The 14,746-nt window shown below is 39.6% G+C and overlaps 1 protein-coding gene across 1 annotated transcript in view; it reads right to left on the reverse strand.

Annotated features, from left to right (window-relative positions):
* CATSPERB (cation channel sperm associated auxiliary subunit beta) overlaps positions 1 to 14,746 on the reverse strand; it is a 120,560-nt gene that overhangs the window by 83,167 nt on the left and 22,647 nt on the right. The window contains 1 exon segment of the mRNA XM_059879229.1: positions 10,465 to 10,560. Coding sequence (XP_059735212.1) covers positions 10,465 to 10,560 — 96 coding nt within the window.

Raw genomic sequence — 14,746 nt, forward strand, 5'->3', positions numbered from 1 at the left:
AGTAGGTGCCCAATATGCTACTGGAGATCAGTAGAGAAATAAATCCAGAAAGAACGAAGGGATGGAGCCAAAGCAAAAACAACATCCAGTTGTGGATGGGACTGGTGATAGAAGCAAGGTCCAATACTGTAAAGAGCAATATTGCATATAGGAACCTGGAATGTCAGGTCCATGAATCAAGGCAAATTGGAAGTGGTCAAACAGGAGATGGCAAGAATGAATATTGACATTCTAGGAATCAGCGAACTAAGATGGACTGGAATGGGTGAATTTAACTCAGATGACCATTATATCTACTACTGTGGGCAGGAATCCCATAGAAGAAATGGAGTAGCCATCATAGTCAACAAAAGAGTACGAAATGCTGTACTTGGATGCAATCTCAAAAATGACAGAATGATCTCTGTTCATTTCCAAGGCAAACCATTCAATATCATGGTGATTCAAGTCTATGCTCCGACCAGTAATGCTGAAGAAGCTGAAGTTGAATGGTTCTATGAAGACCTACAAGACGTTCAAGAACTAACACCCCCCAAAAGATGTCCTTTCCATTATAGGGGACTGGAATGCAAAAGTAGGAAGTCAAGAAACACCTGGAGTAACAGGCAAATTTGGCCTTGGAGTACAGAATGAAGCAGGGCAAAGGCTAATAGCGTTTTGCCAAGATAATGCACTAGTCATAGCAAACACCCTCTTCCAACAACACAAGAGAAGACTCTACACATGGACATCACCAGATGATCAACACTGAAATCAGACTGATTATATTCTTTGCAGCCAAAGATGAAGAAGCTCTATACAGTCAGCAAAAACAAGACCGGGAGCTGACTGTGGCTTAGATCATGAACTCCTTATTGCCAACTTCAGACTTAAATTGAAGAAAGTGGGGAAAACCACCAGACCATTCAGGTATGACCTAAATCAAATCCCTTAGGACTATACAGTGGAAGTGAGAAATAGATTTAAGGGACTAGATGTGATAGACAGAGTGCCTGATCAACTATGGATGGAGGTTTGTGACATTGCACAGGAGACAGGAATCAAGATCATCCCCAAGAAAAAGAAATGTAAAAAAGCAAAATGGCTATCTGAGGAGGCCTTACAAATAGCTGTGAAAAGAAGAGAAGCGAAAAACAAAGGATAAAAGGAAAGATATTCCCATGTGAATGCAGAGTTCCAAAGAATAGCAAGGAGAGATAAGAAAGCCTTTCTCAGCAATCAATGCAAAGAAATAGAGGAAAACAATAGAATGGGAAAGACTAGAGATCTCTTCAAGAAAATTAGAGATACCAAGGGAACATTTCATGCAAAGATGGGCTCAATAAAGGACAGAAATGGTATGGCCCTAATAGAAGCAGAAGATATTAAGAAGAGGTGGCAGGAATACACAGAAGAGCTGTACAAAAAAGACCTTCACAACCCAGATAATCATGATGGTGTGATCACTCACACTCACCTAGAGCCAGATATCCTGGAATGTGAAGTCAAATGGGCCCTAGGAAGCATCACTACGAACAAAGCTAGTGGAGGTGATGGAATTCCAGTTGAGCTATTTCAAATCCTAAAAGATGATGCTGTGAAAGTGCTGCACTCAATATGCCAGCAAATTTGGAAAACTCAGCAGTGGCCACAGAACTGGAAAAGGTTGCTTTTCATTCCAATCCCAAAGAAAGCCAATGCCAAAGAATGCTCAAACTATTGCACAATTGCACTCATATCACATTCTAGTAAATAAAGTAATGCTCAAAATTCTCTAAGCCAGGCTTTAGCAATACACGAACCGTGAACTTCCAGATGTTCAAGCTGGTTTTAGAAAAGGCAGAGGAACCCGAGATGAAATCACCAACATCCACTGGATCATCGAGAAAGCAAGAGAGTTTTAGAAAAACATCTATTTCTGCTTTATTGACTATGCCAAAGCCTTTAAACTGTGGAAAATTCTAAAGGATATGGGAATACCAGACCACCCGACCTGCCTCTTGAGAAACCTGAATGCAGGTCAGGAAGCAACAGCTAGAACTGGACATGGAACAACAGATGGGTTCCAAATAGGAAAAGGAGTACGTCAAGGCTGTATATTATTACCCTGCTTATTTAACTTATATGCAGAGTACATCATGAGAAACGCTGGGCTAGAGGAAGCACAAGCTGGAATCAAGATCGCTGGGTGAAATATCAATAACCTCAGATATGCAGATGACATCACCCTGATAGCAGAAAGTGAAGAAGAACTAAAGAGCTTCTTGATGAAAGTGAAAGAGGGGAGTGAAAAAGTTGGCTTAAAGCTCAACATTCAGAAAACTAAGATCATGGCATCTGGTCCCATCATTTCATGGGAAATAGATGGGGAAACAGTGAAAACAGTGGCTGACTTTATTTTTGGGGGCTCCAAAATCACTGCAGATGGTGACTGCAGCCATGAGATTAAAAGATGCTTACTCCTTGGAAGGAAAGTTATCACCAACCTAGACAGCATATTAAAAAGCAGAGACATTATTTTGTCAACAAAGGTCCATCTAGTCAAGGCTATGGTATTTCCAGTAGTCATGTATGGATGTGAGAATTGGACTATAAAGAAAGCTGAGCACCGAAGAATTGATGCTTTTGAACTGTGGTATTGGAGAAGACTCTTGAGAGTTCCTTGGATGGCAAGGAGCTCCAACCAGTCCATCCTAAAGGAGATCAATCTTGGGTGTTCATTGGAAGGACTGATGTTGAAGCTGAAGCTCCAGTACTTTGGCCACCTGATGCGAAGAGCCGACTCATTTGAAAAGACCCTGATGCTGGGAAAGTTTGAGGGCAGGAGGAGAAGGGGACGACAGAGGATGGGATGGTTGGATGGCATCACTGACTCAATGGACATGAGTTTGGGTAAACTCTGGGAGTTGGTGATGGACAGGGAGGCCTGGCATGCTGTAGTTCATGGGGTCGTAAAGAGTTGGACTCGACTCAGTGACTAAACTGACCTGAACTGAATATTCCATTGTATATTAGTACTGTGTCTTTTTTATCCATTTATCTGTTGATGGACTTTAAGTTGTTTCCATGCCTTGGCTATTGTAAATAGTGCTGCTATGAACATAGGAGTGCATATATCTTTTTGAATTATAGTTTTATCTGGATTCATGCTCAGGAGTGGGATTGCTAATAATTGGTAATTCTATTGTTAGTTTTCTGAGGAACCTCTACACTGTTCTCCACTAACTGTGTAGGAAGGTTCCACCAACAGTATAGGAAGGTTCCCTTTCTCCACACCCTCTCCAGCATTTAATACATGTAGACTTAAAGAAATATATTTATTTATTTGGTTATGCTAGGTCTTATTCTTTGATTTTTGTTGTGGCATGAGGAATCTAGTTTCCTGAGTAGGGACTGAACCTGGGCCCCCTGCATTGAGGACATGGAGTCTTAGCCACTGGACCACCAGGGAAGTCTCTGTAGCCTTTTTAATGATGGCCATTCTGACCAATGGGGCTTCCCTGGTGGCTCAGATGGTGAAGAATCTGCCTATGATTTGGGAGACCTGAGTTCAATCCCTGGGTCAGGAAGATCCCCTGGAGAAGGGAATGGCTACCCACTCCAGTATTCTTGCCTGGAGAATTCCATGGACAGAAGAGCCTGGCAGGCTACAGTCCATGTGGTCACAAAGAGTTGGACATGACTGAGTGATTTGGATTCTCTCTACACCATTGTGACCAATGAGAAGGTACCTTATTGTAGTTTTGACTTGCATTTCTTAAATAATTCATTATTTCTTTCTTTTAAGGGTTTTAAAGAAATTATGTAAAGGAACTATTCCATTGTTTAAAAAAATAGGTGTATCACCTCATTTTTCATCAGTTAAAAATAGGTTGATTCTTATTTTCCAAAGTATGAGGAATGAAGGTTAATTTCCTTGAAGGGGGCCTGGCAAGGTCATACATCAGAAGAGCATGTGATGTGGGAGATACCTGTTTTGAACATCTTTGGGAAATACAATTGGCCACAGGATCTCTCCCTAGAAATGGCTGGATCACAGGGTTTGCACATTTATAACTTAGAGAATAACTTCTGCTTTGAGAGGCCCCATATTTCCTTTCTGTTCACTTTCCCAATCCCATAGAGACAGCAGGAGATATAGATAAATGAGAACAAATTTGGAACAGCAACAGAGAATGGGAAAAATTGTCATCAGTGGCCAAGACACTTAGAAGGATTTCTGGAAGATACCAAGGAGTCAGGGAGAGACTAACAGGAAAAATCAGTCAGAGGCAAGACATTTCCAACCCCTCAACCCAGCAATCTATTCTTAGATATACAAAGGGTTGGAGCTGGACAAAGTCAAAGTTTAAAGCATGAGGAATGGGAGAATTTATTTTTCTGAAAAAAATGAGAAAAGAGAATATAAAAAGTAAGCCAGGAGAGTTTGACAGAGTACTGCTGTCTGAATTTCAAAAATAGTCAAAAGACTTTTAAGAACAGAGATGCAGTCACTCCATAGGTGTTTACATTTCTGCAACATGAATCTTCTCATCAAATTTTCAATAAAGTCTGCTATAAAACCAAAAACAGTATATACTGCAGTTTGGGCAAAGTAAGAAAAGGAACTAAGTTTCCATCTAGGTTGACATAGTGTAGCACAGGTACGGCCAAGAAGGAAAAGAGACACAATTTATAACCCAATTAATTCATCCTGAAATTCAAAGAAATCTGGGGCAAGGCGGCTGACTTTCCAGGTTGTAGCATGTGTGTACAGACAATTAATGACCATATCTCAGAGGGCAGGGAGATTTGAACTTGCATCTGGAACATGACTCCATTGACTTGAAAATGCCTCTTTACTGATGTGCTGTATTTTAAGTGTTTTAGGAATGAAGGAGTGATTAAAAGTCTTGACTGGTGAGAAGCTATAAAGGAGACAGAAAAGTGACCGATATGAAGGTGACTGGTGATTGTGATTAACAGCAATTTCAGTGAAGTGGTCTAGGCTGTGAATCAAAGATTAGGAAGTAGAGATAATACTTTTCAACATCTCTTTTGAATTTAGGAATGAATAAAGATTCCCAGCTGTAACTCCAACCTTAATACTTATTGCTACTTCCCAATGTTTTCTCCGCACGTCTTCAGCATCTCAATAAATGATACTGTCATCTACTTGACTACTCAAGTAAGAAATCTACGACTCATCCTTAGTATCTGTTTCCTTCGTCCCCATTCCACCTGGAGGTCATATCAGCTCTATTTTCAAACTGTACCCTGAGCACTGTGACTTCTCACTGTCCCCACTGCTCAGCCCAAGTACTCCAGACCATCTCCTGCGTGGAAAGTGGCAGCAGCTGCCCACCAATTTCCTTCATTCCATCTTGTCATCTGCCCTCAAGAGTCCGTTCTCTACATGGCAGCCAAAGTGATATTTTTAAAAAGAATAAATCAGTATCATTCTCTTGCTTAAAACATTTCAACAGCTTTTCATTATGATTAGAATAAAACCCACACTTTACTGTGACCTCTGCCCATCTGTCTAAACTCATTACACAACACTCTGTCATTTACTGTGCTCCCACGACACTGACTTCCTCTCAGTTCCTCAAACAGATGAATCTCCTTTCTGTAACTGGAAACTTTAAGAACTTTTAATTTTCCACGGTGGCTGCATCAATTTACATTCCCACTGACGGTGCACAAGAGTTCTTTTCTCTATATCCTCACCAACACTTGTTATTTGTTGACTTTTTGGTAACAGTCATTCTGGCAGGTGAGGTAGGAGCTCACTGTGCTTTTGATTTGCATTTCCCTGATGATTAGCAATGCAGAGCATCTTTTCAAGTGCCTGTCAGCCATCTGCATGTCTTCAATGGAAAAATGTCTACTTAGTTCTTCTGCCCATTTAAAAAATAAGGTTGTTTTTATATGGGTTCTTTGTATATTTTGGATGTTAGCCTCTTATCTGATATACTGTTTGCATATATCCTCTCCCACTCAGTAGTGGCCTTTCTGTTTTGTTGATAATTTCCTTAACCCTGCAAAAGCCCTTTAGTTTGATGAAGACCCATTTGTTGTTTGTTTCCTTTGTGTGAAGAGAAAGATCAAAATATTGCTGTAAGCTGGTACCCAAGAGCATACTGCCTCCATTTCCCTCTAGGAGTTTTATAGTTTCAGGTCTCACATTCAAGTCTTTAGTCCATTTTTGAATTACTTTTGAATATGGTGTGAGAAAGTAGTCCAGGTTGATTCTTCTGCCTGTAGCTTTCCAGTTTCCCCAAAACTAATTACTGAAGAAGTTTTCTTTCCCTGCACTGTACTTCTTGCCTCCTTTGTCATAGATTCATTAATCATGTAAGTGTGGGTTCATTTTTGGGCTCTCTTCCATTCCACTTATCTATGTGTCTGATTTTTTGTGCCAGTACCAGAGTTTTAGTTACTATAGCTTTGTAGTACAATTTAAAATCAAGAAGCATTATGCCTTTAGCTTTGCTCTTCTTTCTCAAGATTGTTTTGGCTATTTGGGGTCTTCTGTGTTTCCCTACAAATTTCTAAATGATTTGTTCTAGTTCTGTGAAGAATGCCATTGGTATTTTGACAGTGATTGCATTGAATCTGTAAATTGCTTTGGGTGGTATGGTCATTTTAGCAATGTTAATTCTTGTTTTTTTTTTTTTTTTTTAATCCATTCAGCCACTGTCTTTTGGTTGGAGTATTTAGTCCACTTAGAGTAAAATTATTGATAGGTATGTATTTATTAGGAGAAGGCAATGGCATCCCACTCCAGTACTTTTGCCTGGAAAATCCCATGGATGGAGGAGCCTGGTAGGCTGCAGTCCATGGGGTCGCTAAGAGTCGGGCATGACTGAGCGACTTCACTTTCACTTTTCACTTTTATGCATTGGAGAAGGAAATGGTAACCCACTCCAGTATTCTTGCCTGGAGAATCCCAGGGACAGAGGAGCCTAGTGGGCTACCGTCTATGGGGTCGCACAGAGTCGGACACGACTGAAGTGACTTAGCAGCAGCAGCATGTATTTATTACCACTTTGTTCATACATGATTATTTAAAGTTGATAATCTATTAAGTTTGATGATATCTTAAGGAGGTCTGACTGAGGTTCTTTTCCAATTACTGCCTCTGCACTGGGACTAGAAGCATGTGAGATTTGGTGTGTGTTCTTTAAGAGCAGTCTCTGTTTCGTACAGTTCTCTGGCTCTCCCACACACAAGCTGCACTGGGCTTCAAAGCCAGATGTTCTGGGAGCGTGTCTTCCCTGTACATCGGTCTAGGGAGCCCGATGCGGGGTTTGGACCCCTTGCTCCTTAGGGAAGACCTCTGCAGTTGTGATTATCCTCCCATTTGTGGGTTGCCTACATGGTGGTATTGGTTTTGGCTCTACAGTGACTCTATCCCCGCTCCTACTCATTTTGTGGTTCCTTCTTTAAATGTTTACTTGTGGGAAATCTTTTCTGCTAATCTTCTATTCACTCCATAGAGAGTTACTCTGTAAATAGTTGTAATTTTGGTGTGCCTATGGGAGGAGGTGAGCTCAGGGTTTTCCTGCTTTATTTTGGCCATGAATCGTCATTACTTTCCTTAAAGCTACCCAGGTGACTCTTTCCATAAGATGAAATATTTATTTATTTTTACTCTGGGCTTCCCTGGTGGCTCAGAGGGTAAAGAATCTGCCTACAATTCAGGAGACCTGGGTTCAATCCACTAGCAACCCACTCCAGTATTCTTGCCTGGAGAATTCCATGGACAGAGGAGCCTGGTGGGCTACAGTCCACAGGGTCACAAAGAGTCAGACACAATTGAGCAACTAACACTTTCACTCTCACTCTGCATTCTACATAGCACTGTATCAAAGTGGGAGCAAAAGAATAAACATGAAAAGGGAAGGTGAGGAAAATGAGGATAAATACAAAATCCAGGACTGAGGTTTTTTCCTATATACAATAGAGTCACAAAGAGTCAGACACGACTTAGTGACTGAACAACAATAGCACTATCAGTTCAGTTCATTCACTCAGTTATGTCTGACTCTTTGCGACCCCATGGACTGTAGCATGCCAGGCCTCCATGTCCATCACCAACTCCTGGAGCCTACTCAAACTCATGTCCATTGAGTTGGTGATGCCATCCAACCATCTCATCCTCTGACATCCCCTTCTCCTCCTGCCTTCAATCTTTCCTAGCATCAGGGTCTTTTCCAGTGAGTCAGTTCTTTGCATCAGGTGGCCAAAGGACTGGAGTTTCAGCTTCAGCTTCACTCCTTCCAATGAATATTCAGGACTGATTTCCTTTAGGATTGACTGGTTGGATCTCCTTGTAGTCCAAGGGACTCAAGAGTCTTCTCCAATACCACAATTCAAAAGCATCAATTCTTCAGTGCTCAACTTTCTTTATAGTCCAACTCTCACATCCATACATGACTAAAATGCACTATAGGTGATCCAAAAAATTGGGCAATCAATCAGACAAGTGAAAAAGAAAACCCTAATCAGTTGTATTTCTCAGCATTTGTAAACTTAAAACAACCAATTTTTTAATGAAAAAATACAAATGTTCTTACTAACACTGAACAAAACTTTTTGCTTGATGGTTCTCATAGTGTGTGATGCAATAAATACAACCTTCTATAATATCTCTACAGAAGATGCAAAAACTGACTTTATAAAGCCATTGTTTATGATGACCCCCAATATGGCTATAGAAAAAATATAATTCCATATTTCTATACCAGTCTTTTGTTGTTGTTCAGTTGCTCAATTGTGTCCAACTCTTTGCGACCCCATGGACTGCAGCGCACTTCTGTAGTGATTAGGTGATGGCTTCTCTGTCCATTACCTACTCCCAGAGCTTGCTCAAACTCATGTCCATTGAGTTGGTGATGCCATCCAACCATCTCATCCTCTGTTGTCCCCTTCTCCTCCTGCCTTCAATCTTCCCCAGCATTAGGGTCTTTTCCAATGAGTCAGCCCTTCACATCAGGTGGCCAAAGTATTGGAGCTTCAGTTTCAGCATCAGTCCTTCCAATGAATACTCAGGGTTGATTTCCTTTAGGATTGACTGATTTGATCTCCTTCCTGTCCAAGGGACTCTCAAGAGTCTTCTATAGCACTACAGTTTGAAGGCATCAATTCTTCAGTGCTCAGCCTTTCTTATTGTCCAGATCTCACATCCATAAATGACTACTGGAAAAACCATAGCTTTGACTAGATGGACCTTTGTTGGAAAAGTAACGTCTCTGCCTTTTAATGACACTGTCTAGGTTTGTCGTTGCTTGTCTTCCAAGGAGCAAGCATCTTTTAATTTCATGGCTGCAGTAACCATCTGCAGTGATTTTGGAGCCCCCCAAAATAAAGTCAGCCACTGTTTCTACTCTTACCCCATCTATTTGCCATGAAGTGATGGGACCGGATGCCATGATCTTCATTTTTTGAACACTGAGTTTTAAGCCAACTTTTTCACTCTCCTCTTCCACCTTCATCAAGAAGCTCTTTAATTCCTATTTGCTTTCTGCCCTAAGGGTGGTGTCATCTGTGTATCTGAGGTTATCGATATTTCTCCTGGAAATCTTGATTCTAGTTTGTGATTCATCCAGCTTGGCATTTCTCATGATGCACTCTGCATGTAAGTTAAATAAACAGGGTGACAATATAAAGCCTCGACACACTGTTTTCCCAATTTGGACCCAGTCTGTTGTTCCATGTCTGGTTCTAACTGTTGCTTCTTGACCTGCATACAGATTTTTCAGGAGGCAGGTAAGGTGGTCTGGTATTCCCATCTCTTGAATTTTCCACAGTTTGTCACAATCTACACAGTCAAAGGCTTTAGCAGAGTCAATGAAGCAGAAGTAGATGTTTTTCTGGAATTCTCTAGCTTTTTCTATGATCCAATAGATGTTGACAATTTGATCTCTGGTTCCTCTGCCTTTTCTAAATCCACCTTGTACATCTGGAACTTCTCAATTCACATACTGTTGAAGCCTAGCTTGAAGGATTTTGAGCATTACTTTGCTAGCATGTGAAATGAATACAATTTTGTGGTAGTTTGAACATTCTTTGGCATTGCCCTTCTTTGGGATTGACTTCCCTGGTAGCTCAGATGGTAAAAATCTGCAATGCATGAGACCCCAGTGATTCCTGGGTCGGGAAGATCCCCTGGAGAGGAGATAAACTACCCATTCCAGTATTCTTGGGGTTCCCTGTTGGCTTAGATGGTGAAGAATCTGCCTGCAATGCAGGAGATGTGGGTTTGATGCCTGGGTTGGGAAGATCCCCTGGAGGAGGGCATGGCAACCACACTTTGCAGACCTTTATTAAAAATTACCCATGTATATTTAAATCTTTGCCTCATCAGATTGTGAGCCCTTGAAGAGTCATGATTATTTCTTAACTATCTCCAGCACTTAGCAGAGTACAGCATATTATAGTTTACAAAATTTGTTGAAAGAATAATACAACTTTTGCTTTATTTTACCTCCTGGCATTTACCTCGAACAGTATCCAGTAGTGTTCCTTCAGTGGTATAAATATTTAATCCATATTGTAAAGTGATTCTTACTAACCATTCTTCTACAGCTGCAATATCTGAAAACAAAAGGCAAGCAATTAGTTAGTTTTTTTTGTACGTCATGTTGGTGAAATTTAAGACTATTCGAACCTGGATCTCCTGCCTGACAGGCAGATTCTTTACCATCTGAACCACCAGGGAAGACCCATATGAACATTACTAACAACAATTATCTTTTATTTCCCTATCATTTTGATTAGACTTATATATGTTTTACTATAAACATTTTGATGATAAAATAAGGACAGAAGAATTATGAAGTGATCTTATCAACAGAGTAATGAACCCAGAGAAAAATATTTTAGAGTATAATTTTTCTTGAGAGCTGTTGTAACTTGGTAAGAAGCAAACTGTGATACTTCAAGTGAAGTTGTGTAATACTTTTTGAAAGCAGACCATGGTTAATTAAAATACTTAGCATATCAGAAGTTTCCAGTGGATAGGACTATTTCGCTGCTGAGGGAACCAGTAGAGTTCAATCTCTGGTTGGGCAAAAAAAGGCTAATAAAATTGAAAGGAGAAATAAATCCACACAACTGTAGCTGGTCCCTTCAACACTCCTCTTTAAGTAACTGACAAAATTAGTGAGGATATAGAAAAGCTAAATAACACTATCAACCAACTGATCCAATCGACTTTAATAGAACACTCTATTAAAAAAAGAACTTTTTAATAGTACTTTTTTTTTTCAAGTGCACAGGGAAGATTCACCAAATGATCATACAAAATATATTCTCAAAACATAATAGAGTCAATCTAGAAGAATCAGTAACAGAAAGATATTTGGAACATTCCCAGATATATGGACATTGTACAACAGATTTCTAAATAACACATGTCAAAGAGAAAGTGACATGGGGAATTAGAAAATAATTTTAATTGAAAGAAAATGAAAACACAACGTACAAAAATTTATGAGATGCAGATAAAGCAGTGCTGAAGAGAAATATATAGTAGTAAAATATTTATATTAAAAAAGAAAGATCTCAAATCAGTTATCTGAAGCAGTAGTAACAGCCTTATAAAGTGTCAAAGAGTAAATATTTAGGTCTTTGTGGGCCATGTGGTCTATGTCTCAACACTTCAACTCTGCCATGGTAGCACACAAGCAGCTATAGAAAACATAAATAAATGAGCATGGCTGTGTTCCAATAAAGCTAATTTACAAAGCAGGCAGCAGACCAGATTTGGCCTGGAAACTGTAGTTTGTCAACCTTTGATCTAAAGGTTCCCAACTTAAGAAATTATGGAAAAAAAGCAGCAAGTAAAATGTAAAGGAAGTAGAAGGATGATATAAAGAGTAAAATCAATGAAATGAATAGAAAAACAATAGCCATAATCAATGAAATCTAAAGATGATTCTTCGAAAGCATCAATAAAATTGATGAATTTCTACCAGACTAATCAAGAAGGAAATAAAGATGCAAATTACTCATATTAGAGATGAAATATGGCACATCACTACAGACTCTTTATGGTTAATGAAAGAACATCACAAAAACTTTTATGTTATAAATTCAACAACTTAGATGAAATGAAGTTTCTTAAAAGATACAAATGACTGAAACTCACTTCAGAATAAATAGAAACTTCGAGTACTTCCATATCTATTAAGGAAATTGAATTTGTAGTTAAAGTCTTCACACAAAGAAAACTCCACACCCAGAAATCTCCACTGGTGGTGAATCCCAAACATTTAATGGGCTTCCCTAGTAGCTCAGATGGTAAAGAATCTGCTAGCAATGGGAGAGATCTGGGTTCGATCTCTGGGCTGGGAAGATCCCCTGGAGAGGGGAACAGCAACCAACTCCAGTATTCTTGCCTGGAGAATTCCGTAGATAGAGGAGCCTGGCAGGCTATAGTCTATGGGGTCACAAAGAGTCAGACACAACTGAGTGACTTTCACTTTCATATAAAAATTCTTTTTTTAATTTTTTTAATTTTATTTTATTTTTAAACTTTACATAATTGTATCAGTTTTGCCAAATATCAAAATGAATCCACCACAGGTATACATGTGTTCCCCATATAAAAATTCTTACATAATATAGGGGGGAACTCTGCTCAACTCATATTTATTTATGTATCTCCCTTTTTAGAAAGCCTGCAAATTTACTTTCTGACCAGATACTTACCAGTCAGGATTTCAAAAATCACAACAAGCAAATCAAACACCTGTGAGATTCTGGCAGTGCCCTCCTGTGTTTCATTTTGGCAATTAAACCAGAACTCCCTTTCAAAGAAGCTTCTGTGCTGTATTTCCTAGAATGAGGCTCATTGTTTTTCCACTTGAACTCACCCACTTGAAAAGCAGACCCCAAAACCAAGAACTCAGTCCCAATATCACCACATAAATCATTTTCATTCTAGCAATTGTACAGTTAATGACCCCCCAAACTCCTTTATTTAACAGAATGTTTCAAGGCAAGGTAAAATTTCTAACACCCTTGTCAGCATCTGCATCTTCTGTGGGAATCAGTAATATTTCACCCGTAAAGTCCTGGAGATGACCCCACCTGGCAAGCAGAGCCAAATCTTACCAGGGAGTAATATGGACAAAGAGCTCCTTGCTGGTCCCAAAACTGCTGTCAGACCCAGAAACAATAAAATTACTCCTTACTCATAAACACTGTCCAACAGAGAGGCTACCATAAAACTTAGAAGCCCATCTTTCTGCACAGTTTTCTGGATAAAAAAATTTTTTTAACTCTGTGATTCAGACCAAAAGATGATTATTAAAAAGAAAATCAAGAAATGGAAACAAGTTTCTAGTAAAAGCTTCCTAGAAGACAGATTCCAATATGATAAAAACAATCTAGATAAGTTCTTTTGTCTAGAGGAATGCAATATTATCAGTCTCGTACACAAGCCCTCCTGAAACTCCTTAGTAGACAACATTTCAACTCAGAAATCCAAGTGAAAATACCTTTGAAACGAAAGAAGTGATGTGGCTGGGAAACCATGTGCACCTTGGCGAACATTTTCCTAACCCACCAAGAGCTTGGGTTTTCTGGTAAGATCACCAGCTTTCTGGTCAAAGACATTCTTGAAGTCATTGGGAACAGAGGATTGGAGATTTGGTGTCTGAGCCCATGTGTTCTGGGTTCCATATCTGGGGCTCAAGAGCCAACAGGATCCTGTGGGACTCATGTAAGGTTTTCCAAGGTGACGAGATTCTAAAGTTCCTAAAGCTCAGTAAGAACTCAAGGCCGGTATCACCTGTGCTGGGCTTCCTTGACTCCTCCCAAAATTCTGTGCACCTTTGGTTTTCAACTTAAAGCTGAGCACTTTAAGCACTTTAAGCACCAATGTTCATCAGCCCCAGCATCCTAAACAGCTGAGCAACTCATGTGAAAAAGCATTACCAGATACCAAAATGAAATAAAAACATTACAAGAAAATAAAATGCCAGATTGATAACTCCAAGAACCCACTAGCCAAATGAGTCTAGCAATACACAAAAAGGATAATGCATCATAACTAAGAATTGTTTATCTTAGTATTGCAAGGCTGATTCAGAATTCAACATAAATCAATGGAATCCTCCATATCAAGAGATGAAAGAAAAAACTCCTTGTAATCATCTCAATAGATTCAGAAAGAGCATTTAACAAAATTCAACACCAATTCATGAACTCAGGAAATTAGGAATAAAGGGAACTTCCTTAGCCTAATAAAGGGCATCTGCAAAATACCTACATATAACAACACCTTAACCTAATGAGGAAAGGTTGAATATTCTCTCCCAAAGTTGGAAACAAGGCAGCGATATGCTCTCTCACCATTCCTACTTAGCATTGTACTGGAGTTCCCACCAGTACAATAAGGCAAAAATAAAGAAGTAAGTACATAAGAAAATAAATATGTAAATAAATAAAATGAATACATATTAGAATGGAAGAAATGAAGTTATCTCTATTTCTAGATGGATGATTATCCATGTAGAAAATCCCAAAGAGTATAAAAGGCTGTGCATGTGTGCTAAGTCACGTTAGTTGTGTCTGATTTTTGCAACACTATGGACCATCAGGATCCTCTGTCCATGGGATTCTCCAGGCAAGAATACTGGAGTGGGTTCCCGTGCCCTCCTCCAGGGGATCTTCCCGATTCAGGGATCAAACCAGTGTCTTTTGTCTCCTGCATTGGCAGGTGGGCTCTTTACCACTAGCACTGCCTGGGAAGCCCCATACAAAAGGCTACTTG

The sequence above is a fragment of the Bos taurus genome, chromosome 21 (assembly GCF_002263795.3).
Source record: "Bos taurus isolate L1 Dominette 01449 registration number 42190680 breed Hereford chromosome 21, ARS-UCD2.0, whole genome shotgun sequence".
In the NCBI taxonomy this organism is placed as follows: Eukaryota; Metazoa; Chordata; class Mammalia; order Artiodactyla; family Bovidae; genus Bos; species Bos taurus.